The 20417-nt window shown below is 44.1% G+C and overlaps 1 protein-coding gene across 2 annotated transcripts in view; it reads right to left on the minus strand.

Annotated features, from left to right (window-relative positions):
* Nucleotides 1-2839: 2839 nt before the first annotated feature.
* Nucleotides 2840-20417, minus strand: part of LOC137379377 (transcription factor E2F7-like) — a 40865-nt gene continuing 23287 nt past the window's right edge. For both annotated transcript variants that reach the window (XM_068050097.1, XM_068050096.1), the window contains 4 exons: nucleotides 19117-19377; nucleotides 13582-13684; nucleotides 11474-11856; nucleotides 2840-8269 (listed from right to left, as the gene is read on the minus strand). In XM_068050097.1, the coding sequence (XP_067906198.1) occupies nucleotides 8105-8269; nucleotides 11474-11856; nucleotides 13582-13684; nucleotides 19117-19377 (912 nt within the window). In that variant the 3' untranslated portion in view covers nucleotides 2840-8104. The remainder of the gene's footprint in view (nucleotides 8270-11473; nucleotides 11857-13581; nucleotides 13685-19116; nucleotides 19378-20417) is intronic.

Raw genomic sequence — 20417 nt, forward strand, 5'->3', positions numbered from 1 at the left:
CCCATATGGAATATCCTCCTCCATATCCCCTCCCCATATGGAATATCCTCTCCATATCCCCTCCCCATATGGAATATCCTCCTCCATATCCCCTCCCCATATGGAATATCCTCCTCCATAGCCCCTCCCCATATGGAATATCCTCCTCCATATCCCTCCCCATATGGAATATCCTCCTCCATATCCCCTCCAATATGGAATATCGTCCTCTGTACCTTCTGCAATAACACAAGCAATTGACACAGTTTAACCTCATCAGGTTGCATTGTGTGAGTCCAATCTCCACAAATACCTGATCCCAAATCTCTTTGCTCAGTAGTTTTCTTTGGTGAGACAAGTTTATGCCAGAAATTTTGACTTATGTAATTTGTGATATTTACAGCATTAGGCCAATTAATTCTGATATGAAGATCAAACAAGTGATGGGTGCAAGTTTTTATTAAATTCTGCAGTTTCCCTCCCTCTTCCTATTCCAACACATTTCAGATCACTTGTTGATGGTCACTTCACCAGGATATGTATAACATGCAAATTAGAGCAGATGACAGCTCAGATTGTGAGTAGTTCCAAGGGTTGGTTGAATATTGGTTTTATTCTTCAGGTGAAGAACTGTGTGCAACTCTCAGTCCTTCCTAGCGTGAGGCTGATTTACACAGTAGAGGGAGAATTAAAAGACCTCATTTCCTCTGGAGATCTTCCCTCCAGCTTCCAATCTCATAGTCCCACAACGCTGGACAGCCCCCTTCTATCTCCTTCCCAAAGTCCACAAACGGGACTGTCCCGGCAGACCCATCATGTCAGCCTGCTCCTGCCCCACTGAAGTTATTTCTTCCTATCTTGACTCTATCTTTTCTCCGCTGGTCCAGTCTCTTTCCACCTAAATCCGTGACTCTTCTAGCGCCCTATGTCATTTTGACAATTTCCAGTTTCCTGGCCCCAACCGCCTCCTCTCCACTATGGACGTCCAATCACTCCACACCTCCATCCCCCACCAGGATGGTTTGAGGGCTCTCCGCTTCTTCCTTCAACAGAGGCCCAACCAGTCCCCATCCACCACCACCCTCCTCCGCCTGGCTGAACTTGTTCTCACATTGAACAACTTCTCCTTCAACTCCACTCACTTCCTTCAAGTAAAAGGTGTTGCTATGGGTACCCACATGGGTCCTAGTTATGCCTGTCTTTTTGTGGGATATGTCGAACATTCCTTGTTCCAGTCCTACTCAGGCCCCCTCCTCCAGCTCTTTTTCCAGTACATTGATGACTGTATCGGTGCCGTTTCCTGCTCCCACCCCGAACTGGAAAACTTTATCAACTTTGCTTCTAATTTCCACCCTTCTCTCACCTTTACATGGTCCATCTCGGACACTTCCCTTCCCTTCCTCGACTTCTCTGGGGATAGGCTGTCTACTAATATTCATTACAAGCCCACCGACTCCCACATTACCTCAACTACACTTCTTCACACCCTGCCTCCTGTAAGGACTCCATTCCATTCTCCCAGTTTCTCCGTCTCCGACGCATCTGCTCTGATGATGCTACCTTCCATGATAGCGCTTCTGATATGTCTTCCTTTCTCCTCAACCGAGGATTCCCCCCCACTGTGGTTGACAGGGCCCTCAACCGTGTCCGGCCCATTTCCTGCACCTCAACCCCCCCCCCCCTCCCAGAACCACGACAGGGTTCCCCTTGTCCTCACTTTCCACTCCATCAGCCTCCATATCCAAAGAATCATCCTCCACAATTTCCGCCACCTCCAGCGTGATGCCACTACCAAACGCATTTTCCCCTCCCTTCCCGTCAACATTCCGAAGAGATCGTTCCCTCCATGACACCCTGGTCCACTCCCCCATTACCCCCTCCCACCTCGTCCCCTTCCCCTGCAATCGCAGGAGGTGTAATACCTGCCCATTTACCTCCCCTCTCCTCACTATCCCAGGCCCCAAACACTCCTTCCAGGTGAAGCAACGATTTACTTGTTCTTTCAATGTAGTATACTGTATTCGCTGCTCACAATGTGGTCTCCTCTACATTGGGGAGACCAAGCGCAGACTGGATGACCACTTTGCGGAACACCTCCACTCAGTCCGAGCTTCTGGTTGCTTGCCATTTCAACACTCCCCCCTGCTCTCATCTGTGTCCTGGGATTGCTGCAGTGTTCCAGTGAACATCAACGCAAGCTCGAGGAACAGCATCTCATTTACTGATTAGGCACACTACAGCCTGCTGGACTGAACATTGAGTTCAATAATTTCAGAGCATGATGGGGCTATTTAACTTTTATTTTTAGTTAATTTTTCTTTTTTTTTTTGTTTATTCTATTTTATCTTAGTTTGTTCAGTTTGCCTACCTAGTTTTTTTTCATGTTTGTACTTGTGGCTGTTCAGTTTTCTGTCCATTAACACCCTGTCTGTACTAATGCTTTGTCTTTCAACACATCATTAACATATTGTTTACCTTTGCTCCATGACCTTCTGGTCACTTATTCTCTGTGACCTTGTCCTATCTACACCTTCTCTTTTGTTATCTCTTGCCCCACCCCCGCTTTACTTACTTTACTTTTACATTTCTAATATTTGCCAGTTCTGATGAAGGGTCACTGACCTGAGACATTAACTCTGCTTCTCTTTCCACAGATGCTGCCAGACCTGCTGAGTATTTCCAGCATTTCTTGTTTTTATTTCAGCTTTCCAGCATCTGCAGTATTTTGCTTTTATTTTAATTAAAAAAACTAGCTCAGTTTACAACACTAACACTGAACATCAGCTTGGAATGTATCCTTTGCAGGTGGCGACAAACTAACGTTTTGCAGCAATAACTTCCTAAATTGTGCAGGCAAGAAGGAAAAAAACCCCAAGGAGGACCTGGATCATTTTTTATTCAGTAACTTTAGAGAACATGAGCAGAAGTCAGAGCTCTGAAATTCCAGGGGGGTGGGGGGTGCAAAATTTGGAATGAAGCTGGTGACACGGAGTCCTTGTAACATTCTCCATCCATCAAAAATTACAGCATTATGGGGGCAGCTGCATAGTGAGCCTCACCTACTTGTGAATTCAATGTTGTTGTAACATGGCCAATGAGGGGTAAAGAAATCACAGCACCTTCCCTAGCACCTGATACTGTAGCACCAATGAGCACAATGGCTGGATTGAAAGGCTGGTTTTGGCTAATTGTAAAAAAAAACAATGGCAATTTTTTTTTTTTACTTACTGCTGTTAGACTCACCACTCCAGCAAGACATCCAAATGTTTTTACATCCTCCCCCAGTCTCCCTCACCAAAGACGGCCCAGTTACAATACATAAAATATTTCTTGCCCCAGGAACAGATCCGGGAGCAGGAACGTGCATTGATGAATTGAGCGAGGAAGTTCTGGTTTGCTGTAGTTTGAGGTCATCTCCCTCCTGGAATTTCTGGGCTTGTGTTGCTGTTTGCAGCACAGACAGAACAATGAAATGGTCAGAAAATAACTAGGCTTTGTCACATCGTTCATCACTATCCAGTCTAGAATCACAAAGAACACCCACTGTCCATATAAAAGCCTCATCACTACAGCACATGGAAACAGTTTAAAAGCAGCAATGAAGAAATCTGAAATACTAATTTAACAAACTAGCAGTGCACATACATCCATTGCAGTGAGCAGCATCAAAATTAAAAGAATCCAGCATTTTAAATACAAAAATTAGCACCATATTTGTATCTATCACAATGTAAACAAGTTTGAAAAACGGTCAAGTATCATAATTTGACATTTTCACTGATGAACAGATGATGTCTATGGGACTGACTCCATTTCCCCTTTCCCAAAATGAGTTGGAATGTCAGAAATACTATTTAGGGCCCACTAGAAGCACAAAAAGCTAGTGGTCCCCACAATTCCTGGAGCAGGGAGGGGGTTCAGCGACCTATGGGCAACTGGAATCTCTTGTTCCATTGGAATTCACAGGAATTCTAGCAGTGAATCCCTGATATGGATGTATAATCTCACAATGTACATGGGAAATGCAGAGACAAATTACTACCACTGCCAAAACTGGCAGAAGAACAGAGTCATTCCCACTCCAAGATGCCACAGCAAAACCCCTCACCCCTATTCGGACCAGTGTCCCAGAAGAGCCAGACCTCAGGATTTCCAATGGGGTCAGCAGCAAGTGGGCAGAAATTCTCCCTCCCACACCTCGAAAAAATGTAGGCCCAGGGAAAACAAGGCTGTATCTGGTTTGCTCTCCCCACAAACAGCTGCAAATGCTGGTAGGGGAGAGGGGGCGGACAATTGAAATTTTCAAGCTGCGATCAACAGATTGGGTGAGGCTAACAAGGAATTACCGAGCTATGACTGTTGAATGGAGTTTGGGTACGGATCAACCACAATGCTCTGCCGTTCAGTTCCAGACTTGAGGGGCTGAATGGCCTCCTGCTGTTCCTGTGTAACAGGCTTGAGGGGCTGAATGGCCTCCTCCTGTTCCTGTGTTTGCTACGTCACCCAACCTACGGGTGTGATTTTACCAAGTGTTTGTCACTGACGATCAGATTTAATTGTAAAATAGCTCAATGGAAAAGAAAGGGATTGTACCGAGGGGGCCATTATTGTCTTCACTTATACTTGGTGAAAGGCCCCGTTAGATGTACGATACGTACTATTTAAGATAGTCCATTAATCCATCCCCATCCCAGAAGATAAGGTCACAGTCTCAGACTAAGGGGTCAATCATTTAGAATCAAAATAAATAGAAATTTCTTCATTCAAAGGGTTGTGAATCTTCAGCATTCTCTACCCCAGAAAGTTGTGGATGCTCAGTCAGAGTGTATTTAAGACTGAGATCGACAGATTTTTGGGCACTAAGAGATAGGGTGGGAAAGTGAAGTTGATGTGGAAGATCAGTCGTGAGGAGATGAGGAAAAGTATTTTCACCCAGAGGGTGATGGGGGTCTGGAACTCACTGCCTGAAAGGGTAGTTGAGGCAGAAACCCTCAACTCATTGAAAAGAAGTCTGGATATGCACCTCAAGTGCCGTAATTTGCAGGGCTATGGACCAAATGCTGGAAAGTGGGATTAGGCTGGGTGGCTCGTTGTTTGGCCAGCGCATACACGATGGGCCAAATGGCCTCTTTCTGTGCCGTAAACTTTCTATGATCATATTGAATGACTGAGTAGGCTTATGGGTTGTAATGCTCCTGTTTTTTATGTCCTTATTCTCTCCTGATGGCATTGATTGATGTTGAGGAGGGCTTCACCATCCAGCAGCTCACCATGTGGGTGTTGGGTGACAGGTACCCAGAAGCTACTAGACCAAAGCAGGATTAAAAACTGATTCAGTCCTCACTAAACATCCAGACATTGGGACTTTCCAGTGTGAAGTCACTGAGCCTCAGAGACTAAACCGAAAAAGCTCTGGTCAATATTATTAAATCTTACTGCACAGGAAGCTATTCAACCCATCAGTTCAGTATTGCACTAGGGTATATGCCAATTGGGGAGCTAGGAATTACTTCACAGAAACTTCCTATTCTAAGGCATGCTAACTATGAACTGAGGAAGGTAAGGAAATACTGTTGTGTATCTACACTGGACACAATTCCTCTCCGTGTGAAAGCATTATGCTGATGGTTCTCTTCCTTGTACCGACATTTAAACAGTCCCCGAGTCCCAGATGGAATAATTTGCCCATTGTAACTCATTACTGACCGATTACAGTCAATCCTCACTGACAATGCTGCGTAAATAGCAAGTGGAAACTGTTATTCAAATATATTTTTCAAGAATGAGATAAACTGTCCGCATGGACATTATTTGTTTTATACAAGGCAATTTTTTTGCTGACATTGTTCATTTTAAAAACCCCTCCTGCCACCTGCAGGATAACTTCAAGTTGACATAACTACTAAGATGACCTGACAACTTTAGGGGTACCGTAGCATGTTACTGGAATAGTAATCCAGAGGGCTAGACAAAGTATCCGGAGACTCGAGTACAATACCAACATGACAGCTGGGGAATTTAAATTTAGTTAATTAAATAAAATCTGGAATAAAAATCTCGTCTCAGTAACAGTGACCATGAAACTACCGGATTGTTGTAAAAACCCATCTGGCTCACTTGCTACCTTTAGGGAGGGAAATCTGCCATCTTTACCTGGTCTGGCCTACATGTGACTCCAGACCCACAGCAATGTGGTTGACTCTTAACTGCCTTTTGAATTGGTCGAGCACCACACTCAGTTGTATTTAAGAAGGCAGCTCACCACCACCTTCTCAAGGGCAACTAGGGATGGGCAATAAATGCTGGCCTAGCCAGTGATGCCCACATCCTGTGAATGAATATTTAAAACACATCTTATTCCTTCCTCATTATCCTGGTATAATGTATTCAATGTGAATCAGAATCAAGGGATGGATGTGGGGGTGGTTACAGGCAGCGAAGTGGGAGTTGAGGTGCAGACCAACCTGAACTATTTGAATGACCTTATGTCCCTTATTGAATGAAATTGGTCAAGAGTGTTTAAACTGTGGCCCAAGATCATAGTGGCCCACTCCCTAACCCCCACCAACAGGGCCCTCAAAGATTCCCGTCCCATGTGCACCTTATATTTCTTATTTGCTGGGTAGTCTGGTTCCGATTTGTGTGAGCCTGGGATGAAGGGAGTTTTGAAAGGGCTGCTACCTCATTGGTGGAAAAGTTCTAAACTGGAACAAGATCTGTCAATAGCAGAGAAAATAGAGAGAACTACAAATTAATGGAAAGCAGAATTCAAAACTTTCAATGTGGGCTATGTCCATGTTCCGACTCTAAAGGCACAAAGCGATTGTATGAATGAATTACTACCCCCAGCAACCAAAGCAGCTCTTCCTGTCCCAGGGCCATGAAGGATCCAATAAGCTCAAAGACTTCTACAGGAATGAAAAACAACCTTTAATACAAATTAGGGGCAGGAGTAGGCCACTCGGCCCCTCAAGCCTAATACTAGACCACAGCTGGCGAATTGGGACTTCTCCAATGGTTTTGCCAACTGACTAACTGGATCTCTTTAAAATAAAAATATTTTCTAATGCAAGACTTTTTCTAAGAATGCAACTTTGTTGCATTGGGGGAAGATGGAAAAATTAGGAACCACAGATTGGATCAGGAATGGCTTTGAAGTTAATGCAGCTCTGAGTTTGGGAGATGGGGGTTATAAAGGGTCCTTTAAGAAGGTGAAATGAGATTATGAATTGTAGGTTAAGTGTCACTCAGAAGGTGCAGAATACATCTCCATATAGCATTTCAGATGCATTTTGAGATACACTCACTAATAATCTCAATTATACAGCAATAGGTCTAATAAATGAGTAAAACTAAGATCCCATCTGGCTGTGACTGTTGTCTCGTATAGTTACTAGAAATTAACCCTTTGCTCTCGCCCTTCCTATGGGTTTTTGGTGGTGGCAGGGGGGGAAGTGAGTGAGTGGGAGTTATTTCAACTTGCCTGTTGACAAGTGGAGATTAACACACAGTACGATTATACACATCACAGTATTCTGCAGTCATTCAATACTCTCATTACTAATGCCCATCTTCACCAGTGATATGGCCTTTTACTGCAGATTGGGCTGGACACTGAATGTAAATACAAGCGAAATAAAAATTCTGTTACAAAATAAAGAGGTATTCCTATATCTAATTCTGACAACTCCTATGTGTTGCAGTTAGTTCATTTTACATTCTCCCTGACCTCATTAAGAGATCACTACCTGTGTGCGAAAGATGGTCTCTTGTTTTTTGGGCTCCAGACGAGTCCAATCCTCTGCTCTGAGTTTTACGGTAATCTTAATATATTAAAATGTAAATTGTAACATTATTATAAAGCCTCTCCCATAAGCTGCAGGAAAAAAAGGAAATTATTGAAAATCCTTAGTGCTTCAAGTTTTTCTTTTACATACACTCATTCACCTCATAACAATGCACTCTCCAATACTCAATGTGGACTGGTCTTGTAAACAGATAGGTGAGTTGCATCCTCATTGGAGTAAACTTTAGTAAATCCAACCCCCGACAAATGGTGAAATTGTTGCCAACTGCTGTTAATCTTCCACTGATAATCATCAATAAAGACATTGTGTACAATCCATTATTTTGTAACATTATTTTCAATTTCCAGCCTACGCTGGGCATGAGATGCCACCTTGACCTGCAGTCCCTCCATCTTCTTGCCCTGCACTATGGGAACAGGCGTATGGAAGTAGGTCTCCACGAACGACTGTTGACCATCCTTAGGAGTTATTGGGATCGGTGACTGGAAAACAAAGAATAGAAACAGTATGTAGATTTGAATTCCCAAATAAATCCCTTGCATCATAAGAAACAGGAGCTGGAGTCAGCCATTCGGCCCCTTGAGCCTGCGCTGCCAATCAATGAGATCATGGATTATCTTCCACCTCATCTCCACTTTCCCACCCTATCCCCAATTCCCTTAGTGCCCCAAAATCTATCGATCTCAGTCTTGAATATACTCAACCACTGAACATCTACAGCTCTCTGGGGTAGAGAATTCCAAAGCATTGATTGAAATCACAAAGTTCCTACATTAGAATATTTAAAAGTATTGCAAAAAGATCTTTGGGATGTGCTGAGGTTGTGAAAGGCACTATATAAATGCAGGTTCTTTCTTCCCTCTGTGATGAATTAGTCAGCCACAGAGACGTGATTTGTCTTACCTTCGTTGCTTGCATTGTAAATGACCAGTGTGTATAATACTCAAACGCTCTCTTCAAAACAGAACAACTTGCATGTATATAGCGCCCTTAATGTAGTAAAACATCCCAAGGTGCTTCACAGCAAGGGTTTAAGACAAATCTGACACTGAGCCATGGGAATGATTCCCGGGATGAGGGACTTCAGGTACGAGGATAGATTGGGGAAGCTGGGGCTGTTTTCCTTAGAGAGGACATTTGATAGAGGTGTTCACAATTATGAGGGGTCTGGACAGAGTCAATAGGGAGAAACCAGAGGATATCATTTTAAGGTGAATGGCAAAAGAACCAAAGTGACTTGAGGAAAAACTTTTGTTTTACGCAGTGAGTGTTTAGGATCTGGAATGCACTGTCTGAGAGTGTGGTGGAGGCAGGTTCAGTGAGTGTTTAGGATCTGGAATACACTGTCTGAGAGTGTGGTGGAGGCAGGTTCAGTGAGTGGTTAGGATCTGGAATGCACTGTCTGAGAGTGTGGTGGAGGCAGGTTCAGTGAGTGTTTAGGATCTGGAATGCACTGTTTGAGAGTGTGGTGGAGGCAGGTTCAGTGAGTGTTTAGGATCTGGAATACACTGTCTGAGAGTGTGGTGGAGGCAGGTTCAGTGAGTGGTTAGGATCTGGAATGCACTGTCTGAGAGTGTGGTGGAGGCAGGTTCAGTGAGTGTTTAGTATCTGGAATGCACTGTCTGAGAGTGTGGTGGAGGCAGGTTCAGTGAGTGTTTCGGATCTGGAATGCACTGTCTGAGAGTGTGGTGGAGGCAGGTTCAGTGAGTGTTTAGGGTCTGGAATGCACTGTCTGAGAGTGTGGTGGAGGCAGGTTCAGTGAGTGTTTCGGATCTGGAATGCACTGTCTGAGAGTGTGGTGGAGGCAGGTTCAGTGAGTGTTTAGGGTCTGGAATGCACTGTCTGATAGTGTGGTGGAGGCAGGTTCAGTGAGTGTTTCGGATCTGGAATGCACTGTCTGAGAGTGTGGGACTAAAAGCCAACAAATCCCCAGGACCTGATGGCCTCCATCCTAGGGTTCTAGAAGAGGTAGCTTCAGATACTGGATGCACAGGTTATGATTTTGCAAAATTCCATGCATTCAAGAACAATCCTGTCAGATTGAACGCTAGCAAATGTAACATCGTTATTTAAGAAAGGAGGGAGAGAGAAAACAGGGACCTACAGGTCAATTAGCCTGAAATCAGTCATCAGGAAAATGTTAGAATCTGTTCTTAAGGAAATGGTAACAGGGCATTTAGAAAACTATATTATTGAGCAAAGTCAACATGGTTTTATGAAAGGGAAATTGTGTTTGCCAAATCTGTTAGAGTATTTTGAAGATGTAACTAGCAAGGTAGTTAAAGGTGAATCAGTGACTGTAGTGTATTAGATTTTCAAAAGGATTTTGATAGGGTGCCACATGAAAGGTTGTTGCACAAGATAAAGGTTCATGGGATTGGGGGTAATATATTAGCATGGTTAGAGAATTGGTTAAAGGACAGAAAACGGAGTAGGAATAAACGGGACATTTTCAGGTGAGCAAACTGTAACTAGTGGAGTGTCACAAGGATCAGTTCTGAAGAAGGGTCACTGACCTGAAATGTTAACTCTGCTTCTCACTGCACAGATGCTGCCAGACCTGCTGAGTATTTCCAGCATTTCTTGTTTTTATGTCACAAGGATCAGTGTTGGGACTTCAGCTATTTACAAACTATACTAATGACTTAGATGAGTGTAATGTATCTGAGATTGCTAATGATACAAAGCTAGGTGGGAATGTAAGCTGTGAGGAGGACACAAAATCTGTAAAGGGATATAGACAGGTTAACTGCATAGACCAGGAGGCAGGTGGAGTATAATGTGAAGAAATGTGAGGTTATTCACTTTGTTAGGAATAGAAAAACAGAATAAATGGTGAGGAACTGTTGGTGTTCAGAGGCATTTGGGTGTCCTTATGAAAGAAATACAGAAAGTTAACATGCAGGTACAGCAAGCAAGTAGGAAGCCAAATGGCGTGTTGGCCTTTATTGCAAGGGGGCTGCAGTATAATAGTAAGGAAGTCTTGCTGTAATTGTGCAGGGCTTTGGTGAGACCACACCTGGAGTACGGTGTACAGTTTTGTTCTCCATACTTAAGGAAGGATATACTTGTCTTCGATAGTGGAGCAACAAAGGTTCATTACATTGATTCATGGGATGAGATGGTTGTCCTATGTTGAGAGACTGAGTAAATTGGGTCTATATTCTTCTAAACTCCAGAGAATGAGTGATCTCATTGAAACATGAGGTGCTGACAGGGTAGATGCTGAGAGGATGTTTCCCCCTGGCTGGAGAGCCTAGAACAGGGGGCAACAATCTCACGATAAGGGGTTGGCCATCACGGATAAGAAGAAATTTCTTCACCCAGAGGGTTGTGAATATTTGGAATTCTCTAACCCAGAGAGCTGTGGATGCTCAGTTGATGAGTTTATTCAAGACAGAGGTCGATAGATGTTTGGACACTAAGGGAATCGAGGAATAAGGGGATCAGGTGGGAAGGTGTTGAGGTCAAGGATCAGTCATTAAATGATGGAGCAGGTGTGAAGGGTCTACTCCTGCTCCTGGTTCTTATGAGGGAGGTGGAGACAGGAAATAAACAGTGTTTAACATCAGCCCGGCAGCATCACTAAAACTTAACCTTGTAATATAACCCATCAGACCTCAGGGGCCCAAGTGGCAACGCTCAGTGTCGCAGTCACTGCCACCTCCCACCCCATAAACTCGTACCTGTTGCTTGAGTTTGATAGTGGCGGGTTGCTGAACAGGAGGCTGTAGTTTGGTGGGAAGGTCTTCTCGAGAAGCCTGAGCAAACACAGGAGAATAAATCTGTTCTGGTGAGGAGGATCTGACAGTGGTTCTGGTTGGTGTTGGTACTGAAACACCACTCATTAAAAGCTGGGTGCTCGGTAGCAGGCTCAGATTCTGGAGGTTGAAATGCATTAGGCCGGTGTTCTGAATGGAATTCCCAGCAGATTTTGTAGCAGGAAGCGTCGGGCAAAACACAGGCACCATCACCTGATAGGGGAGGCCCACTGACCCCATTTGGCCGGGGATGGTGATTCCACTGAGGCTCTGATTAGTGGAAAGTAACAGATTCAACTCTCTCATACCTGTAAAATAGGGAGGAGACAGAAAACAAAAATTGCTGTTTAACTAATGTTCAAATATCTTCAGTAGGCTTATGAAACACAAGAAAGAGAAAAAGAGCAGATGAAAGAGAGAACGTGAGAGACAGCGTGCGAGAGAGCATGTGTGCAACTGGCATTTATATTACATGTTTCAGTGGCTCAGAATGTCTTTACACAGAGGGTGGTGAGTGCCTGGAACTTGCTGCCGGGGGAGGTGGTGGAAGCAGGTACGATAGCGACGTTTAAGAGACATCTTGACAAATACATGAATAGGAAGGGAATAGAGGGATACGGTCCCCGGAAGTGCAGAAGGTGTTAGTTTAGGCAGGCATCAAGATCGGCGCAGGCTTGGAGGGCCGAATGGCCTGTTCCTGTGCTGTACTGTTCTTTGGTCTCAAAGTGCTTTGCAGCCAATGAAGTACTTTTGAAGTGTAGACATTGTTGTAATGTAGGAAATACAACAGCCAATTTGCACATAGCAAGATCTCAGAAACAGCAGTGTGATAACGATTAGATAATCTGTGTTCCTTTTAAAGTGATGTTGATTGAAGGATAAATATTGGCGAAGCCATTTCTGCTCTTCTTTGAACAGTGACATGGGATCTTTTATGCCACTTGAAAGGGCAGACAGGGCCTTGGTTTAATGCCTCATCCAAGTGATGGCACCTCTGACAGTGCAGCACTCTCTCAGTACTGCACTAATGGACTCCTGTGGCACAGCTCATGCCAAACAGGTGGGCACAGAGTTATTACAAGGACAAGGATGTTACATCACGTAACACAGTGGAGTATTCTGTTAGTAAAGTGCACAGGGAAATTGGGTGGGCAGAATTGGATTCAACCAAACAGGCTCAGGTTTCTATATATCCACTTAAATGGAAGGAACATTGCAAGATTCTGGTATGAGTGTGAGATTCCACCACCTGCCTGAATTTAACCCAATGTGCTTGACCCAGGACATGACTTCATGTCGAAAAGTAAAAGACAAAACTCCACCCTAAAGTGCGACACTCAAGACCAGAATTGCTAGGCCCTCACAGGACAGTCAGACACCAACTGACCCGGGTCAGACCCTCAGCTTCATTCATGGTCTAACTTTTTTTTTTAATTTCTCTGTTTTTCTCCCCAGGTTGTGCCTCCTGAATAATTCATTGATCAGACATTTCTTCATACATTGAAGAGCAATGGCTTTTCTGTTGAATATATAAACATTAAGAATGACACACAATGGCTAAGGTATGATGTGTGCACCAAATAAAAAGATCCCCTGCACCAATGCTCATGGTAATTCACCATGATTCACTTCTTCAGAAAGGACAGAAGCGAGAGATCATGTAAAGTGCAATGTATTATTCTACTGCTAAGACATACACTGGACCCAGAAGTCACTAGTTCAAATCTAACAATGACAAGTTTTAAAATTGAAGTTTAACGGGGTAGGCTTTGACACTGGTACGATCGTGTAAGATTGCCGACGGCCAAACTGACAGCCCCATTTTACATCACCATGTTTTTTATTTCCATTTAACTCAATGGGGGAGCAGTGTGAAATGGGGCTGTTACACCAGAGTCCCAACCTACCCAAAAATAAAGCTGATAATCTGTGGGCTGGCATCAGACGGAAGCTTCCGGATTGTTCCAGAAATCAAACTGGTTCGTCAATGTCCTGCGGGGAAAGACTTTTGAACAGAATATTTAAACACTCACCAGGGGCAGCTGGCAGATGGTAGCACTGGTTATTTTCAGCTAATCCACTCTGATCCTGGATCACAACTGGAGACGGTACAAGATTTCCAGAGGCTCCGAGAGGCTACAAGAAACAGCAGCAATCATCCCGTGCAACAATACAAATATTAACATTCCTTCTCCCACTCCCTCATTCCCCTCACTTCAAAATGGGAGGAAAAATGTGTAAATAAAAATGTCAGGAACCATAAATTTGGTCATACATGAACTTTTAAAAAAAAAATAATAGGTCTTAAAAAGGGAGTGGATAAAAAATGGAGCAACTGGTCTTTCCATGGCCTCCCCCCTCCCCATCTCTGAAATCTCCTCCAGTCCTACAACCCTCCGAGATATCGCTGTGCCTCCAATTCTGGTCTCTTGAGCAACCCCGATTTTAATCGCTACACCATTGGCAACTACTGTGGCCCCGAGCTCTGGAATTCTCTCCCTAAACCTCTTCGCCTCTCTATCTCTCTCCTCCTTTAAGACACTCCTCAAATCCTACCTCTTTAACCAAGCTTTTTCCTAATATCTCCTTATTGGCTTAATGTCAAATTTTGTTTGATAACACTCCTGTGAAGCACCTTGGGACATTTTACTATGTTAAAGACAATCGATAAATGCAAGTTGTTGTTGTATAATATAGGAGGTCTGTGAGGGAAAGGAAATGGATGCAGGGAGGGAAAAGACTATTTCCTAACAGGCTCAGAGCAAGACCAATCATAGAAAGTTTACAGCACAGAAAGAGGCCACTTGGCCCATCAGGTCTGTGCCAGATGAAAAAAAGCCACCCAACCTAATCCCACTTTCCAGCATTTGGTCCGTAGCCCTGCAGGTGACAGCATTTCAGGTGCTCATCCAGGCACCTTTTAAATGAGTTGAGGGTTTCTGCCTCTACCACCCTTTCAGGCAGTGAGTTCCAGACCCCTCTGGGTGAAAGAATATTTCCTCATCTCCTCTCTAATCCTTCTACCAATCTATAAATCTAAATCTATGCCCCCTAGTCACTTACCTCTGTTATAAGGTGATTAGACCCTTCACCTCCACTCTATCCAGGCCCCTCACAATTTTGTATATTTCAATCAGATCTCCCCTCAGCCTTCTCTATTCCAAGGAGAACAACCCCAGCCTATCCAATCTTTCCTCATAGCTGCATTTTTCCAGTCCTGGCAACATCCTATCTTCGTAAATCTCCTCTGTACCCTCTCTAGTGCAATTACATCCTTTCTGTAATGAGGTGACCAGAACTGCACACAGTACTCAAGTTGTGGCCTAACCAATGAGTTATACAGTTCCAGCACAACCTCCCTGCTCTTGTATTCTATACCTCGGCTAATAAAGGAAAGGATTCCATATGCCTTCTTAACCACCTTATCGACCTGTCCTGCTACCTTCTGGGATATGTGGACATTCACTCCAAGGTCCCTCACTTCCTCTACACCTCTCAATATTCTCCCATTAATGCTGTATTCCTTTGCCTTGTTTGACCTCCCCAAATGCATTACATCACACTTTAGAATTAGAACATTACAGCGCAGTACAGGCCCTTCGGCCCTCGATGTTGCGCCGACCTGTGAAACCATCTGACTTACACTATTCCATTTTCATCCATATGTCTATCCAATGACCACTTAAATGCCCTTAAAGTTGGCGAGTCTACTACTGTTGCAGGCAGGGCGTTCCACGCCCCTACTACTCTCTGAGTAAAGAAACTACCTCTAACATCTGTCCTATATCTATCACCCCTCAACTTAAAGCTATGTCCCCTCGTGTTTGCCATCACCATCCGAGGAAAAAGACTCTCACTATCCACCCTATCTAACCCTCTGATTATCTTGTATGTCTCTATTAAGTCACCTCTCCTCCTCCTCCTCTCCAACGAAAACAACCTCAGGTCCCTCAGCCTTTCCTCGTAAGACCGTCCCTCCATACCAGGCAACATCCTAGTAAATCTCCTCTGCACCCTTTCCAAAGCTTCCACATCCTTCCTATAATGCGGTAACCAGAACTGCACACAATACTCCAGGTGCGGTCTCACCAGAGTTTTGTACAGCTGCAGCATGACCTCGTGTCTCCGAAACTCGATCCCCCTACTAATAAAAGCTAACACACCATATGCCTTCTTAACAGCCCTATTAACCTGGGTAGCAACCTTCAGGGATTTATGTACCTGGACACCAAGATCTCTCTGTTCATCTACACTACCAAGAATCTTCCCATTAGCCCAGTACTCTGCATTCCTGTTACTCCTTCCAAAGTGAATCACCTTCTCCAACTTTAACTTCTCCAAGTTAAATTCCATTTGTCACTTTTCTGCCCATCTGACCAGCTCATCGATATCTTACTGCAGCCTACAGCTATCCTCCGTGCTATTAACCACGCAGACAATTCTTTGTGTCGCCTGCAAACTTCTTGACCATGCCCCCTTCATTTACGTCCAAATCATTTATACCACAAAAAGCAGGGGATCCAGTACTGAGCCTTGCTGAACGCCATTGGAAACAGCCTCCAGTCACAAAAACTCCCATCAACAATTACACTTTGTTTCCTGCCACTGAGCCAATTTTGTATCCACCTTGCTGCATTTCCCTGGATCCCATGGGATTTTTTTTTTTTAACCAGTCTGCCATGTGGGACCAGGTCAAAAGCCTTGTTAAACCTAGCTCATTAGCTTTGGGTGCACAGGACCTCTATGAACTGGGAGTGAACTGCAATGACATGGCATGAAAGCAATAGAATAGCAGACTGTGCCTCCTCCCCTCCAAACCCCAACTCGAAACTCCGTGAAATAAGTGTGGACTATGCAAACTTAATTCCTGAAAGGTGCAAGTACACAGCACAAATGTACACAGTTCAGCCACAAATTCATAGTTTGGAAGAGTTTATGGTCGTGGAAAATGAAAATCACAATGATGCGATTAAAGCGTATCTTTGGCCTGGTGAAACCAAAGCACATTGCTGGGGCAGAATGCACAGAGTTTAGTTTGCATAGAAACTTGCTATACCTGACCTCGATGTGCTCATTTAAAACAACCAATGTAAGCCTCAAGTAAAATGTTTCACAGTCTCTACATTGGTAACAAAGTAATGATTTCAAAAGGTATGTTTTTTGCATGTTTAGTCATTTGGAAGATCAATATAGAAATATTAAAAACCAACAATAAGAATAGAAAATGCTGGAAACACGTAGCAGGTCTGGCAGCATCTACGGAGAGAGAAACAAAGTTAACGTCTCAATTCAATGTCCCCATCAGAACTGGGAACAGCCAAAAATGCAACAGGCTTTAAGCAACCGAAAGAGGGGAGGGTGAGGAAAAGAACAAAAGGGAAGATCCTCGACAGGATGGAAGACAAGAGAGAATGGATTAGTGTTGCAAAACCCAAGGGCATGGCAACAGGACAAGCAAAGAAACAAAAGGATGTGTCTGGAGGAGGTGGAACAGCAGATGAACAGCCGCTGCCCAAAAAACAAAAACCAGAGAAAAACAAGAGCAAAACCAAAACCCGCAAAGAAAAAGGGATCGAAAGGGGGACAGAGACCATGGTTCAAAACTGCTGAACCCAAAGGCAAGTCCAGAAAGCTGTAAAGTGCCGAATCTGAAGAGGAGATGCTATTCCCAAGTCCACATTGACCACGGCTGCATTTTGTGTCTGTGACTTTAAACTGTCTTCATTCCTGTCCAATTAAATTGATACTGTGACCAAATCTATGAGAGTAATTAGTGTTTTTAGATAATTGCTTATTGACTCCTGCACAGTTACAGAACAAATTGCAGTGTTGGTCTAAAGCACTGGGAACGGCCATAGCAACAGTAAATGAAATGAATAGGGAGTGAAGAACAGTCACAGGTTCCAGCTCGGAGCATTCGCACAGCCAGGGAGCAGGGAGGAAAGCTGACACGGGATTGATTGGGACAGGAAACATCAGGAACAGACTCATTCCCAGGACTGGGGGGCTTGAAAAGGTTCTCTGGACACTGATTATGTATTTTCATTCTGGATTTGGCAGATTATGAGGGAAATATGGATGTAAATCCCAATTCCACTGATCCATGGAAACATGTTAATCTTCTGCAGCAGCAGAAGCCCGTCTCATCCCCCATTCCAAACTCTCAGTTGTTTGAACTCCAGCCTCCTCCCCTTCCTTTGCCCCACTGTTGGCGACTGTGCCTTCAGATGCTCTGGTTTTCCAGTTGTAGAATTCCCTTCCGAATCAAAGCCCTCCACCTCCTTTAAGATTCTCCCTAAAAACCACCTCTTTGGCCAAGCTTTTCGTCACGGTTCCTAGGTAGTGAGGAACTTTTCCTGCTGGTTGGGGAGTCTGGGAGGAGGGGGACATAACCTTAAAATGAGAGCCAGGCCATTCAGGAGGGAAGTTGGGAAACACTTCTTCACACAAAGGGTGGTAGAATAGTCAGCATGGTTTTGTGAAGGGGTAATCATGTTTAACAAATTTATTGGAGTTCTTTGAAGGAGTGACATGTGCTGTGGATAAAGGGGAGCCTGTTGACGTACTGTCCTTGAATTTCCAGAAGGCATTTGACAAGGTGCAACATAAAAGGTTATTCTGCAAAGTAGGAGCTCATGGTGTAGGGGGTAACATATTAGCATGGATAGAAGATTGACTGTCTGGCAGAAAACAGAGAGTATGCATAAACGTGTCTGTTTTTGATTGGCAGGATGTGACGAGTGGAATCCCGCAGGGGTCTGTGCTGGGCCTCAACTTTTTACAATTTATATCAATGACTTAGATGAGGGGAGCGATGGCATGGTAGCTAAATCTGTAGATGACACAAAGATAGGTAGGAAAGTATATTGTGAAAAGGACATAGGAGGTTGCAGACCGATACAGATAGGTTGAGTGAATGGGCAAGACAGATGGAGTACAATGTGGGAAAATTTGAAGTTGTTGACTTTAGCAGGAAGAATAAAAAAGCAGAGTATTACTTAAACAGAGAAACTTCTGTTGCATTTTTGGCGTTTCCCAGTTCTGATGGGGAAGTTGGATTGAGGCGTTAACTCTGTTTCTCTCTCCGTAGATGCTGCCAGACCTGCTGCTTGTTTCCAGCATTTTCTATTCTTCTTGTTGGTTTTTAATATTTCTATATTGATCTTCCAAATGACTAAACATGCAAAAAACATACCTTTTGAAATCATTACTTTGTTACCAATGTAGAGGCTGTGGAACATTTTACCTGAGGCTTACATTGGTTGTTTTAAATGAGCACATCGAGGTCAGGTATAGCAAGTTTCTATGCAAACTAAACTCTGTGTGCATTCTGCCCCAGTGTAAAAGGATATGGAGCGAAGGAGGGTGAATGGAATTAGGATACAGATTAGCCAAGATCTCATTGAATGGCGGATCAGACTCGAGGGGCTGAATGGCCTCCTCCTATTCACATTTCCAAGTTTTGTGTAATCTGGAAACTTTGAAATATGCCCATTACACCCAAGCCCCTACATTCAAAGTCCAGTTGTAAATATCTTTGCAACTATTGTTTGGTTTCCTGAACCTACCTCCTGATTACCCTCTTTTGCTAGGGGATGAACTGCAAAGGATAAACCTGGATGCTCGCTCTCGACCATTACAATATGATTCCGTTCTTCGGCATTCCGCGGGTCCGTGTGGCAGTCATCAGTCTGGGTTCCTGTAGAGGGGCGAATGCTCTCCAGATCCACATTGATGGTTTGAGATGGGGGACAAGCAGCAGTCTCAGAAATCTGGTTCAGACTCTTGGTGCGATTTCTCAGAGTGTCATTGCGCTGGTTAGAAGATTGCTTTAAAAAAAAAAATTGATTCAGAATCATAGAAAGTTTATAGCACAGAAAGAGGCCACTTGACCCATCGTGTCTGCACCGGCTGAAAAACGATCCACCTATTCTAACCCCACCTTCCAGGATATATATCTTTTGGGATATATATTAAAAGCCAACGTTTTTACATTTTAAAACAAAGACGTTTTACCCAATTCTTCCCCCACCCTCCCATTTTTTGTAATTTTTCCCTTGTCACATGACAAAGTAAAAGGAAAACTTGTATTTTATAAGCGCCTCATCACATCTGAAACATCCCAAAGCTTGCCACATACAGTGAATTACCCTGAATCCAGAACTCTCTCCCCCAAAAGGCAGTGGAAGGGGGTGGGGAGGGGGTCATTTGCAGCTTTCGAGACTGAGATGGATAGATTTTAATCGGGTCAGGGTATTGAAGACTATGGAACTTAGGCAGGTAGACAGAGTTAAGATGCAGACCAGGCATGAATGGCGGAGCAAGTTCGAAGGGGCTGCAAGGCCTCGTCCTGTTCCTATGTTCCAACGCCATGCAGTCTGGACAAACATAGTCACCATTTTGCACTTAGTAAAATCTCGAAAACAACAGCAAGACACAAGACCAATTAATTCACTTTTTTACTCATGAAATATGGGCCAGGAGATCTCCCTTCTCCTTAAATAATGCCACAAGATCCTTAACATAACCTGAACAGGCCACAGGTTCAACGGGCTGGATTTTACATTGGGTGGATGGAAGCTGGCCACTGACTTAAAAGTCGGTGGTGAACCCGCTTCCGCCCGGCCTGGGGATCCGTCCCGCATTTTACGGGTCCCTGGGCTTTAAGTGTTCTGAGGCGGGACCTCCACTCGCTTGAACCTGCATGGGACTGCAGCCCAGCCGAAGACATGGAGCCAGGACTGAAGGTAAGTTAGGGTTTGCCTCGTCTTGGGAATCGGTCGCACCCCCTCAACACCCCGATGTGCTGAGAGGCCACCAGGTTTCACTGGGCAGCCTTTCACGTCTACCGGATGCCCGCTTGCCACAG

The sequence above is a fragment of the Heterodontus francisci genome, chromosome 18, assembly GCF_036365525.1.
Source record: "Heterodontus francisci isolate sHetFra1 chromosome 18, sHetFra1.hap1, whole genome shotgun sequence".
Lineage (NCBI taxonomy): Eukaryota > Metazoa > Chordata > Chondrichthyes > Heterodontiformes > Heterodontidae > Heterodontus > Heterodontus francisci.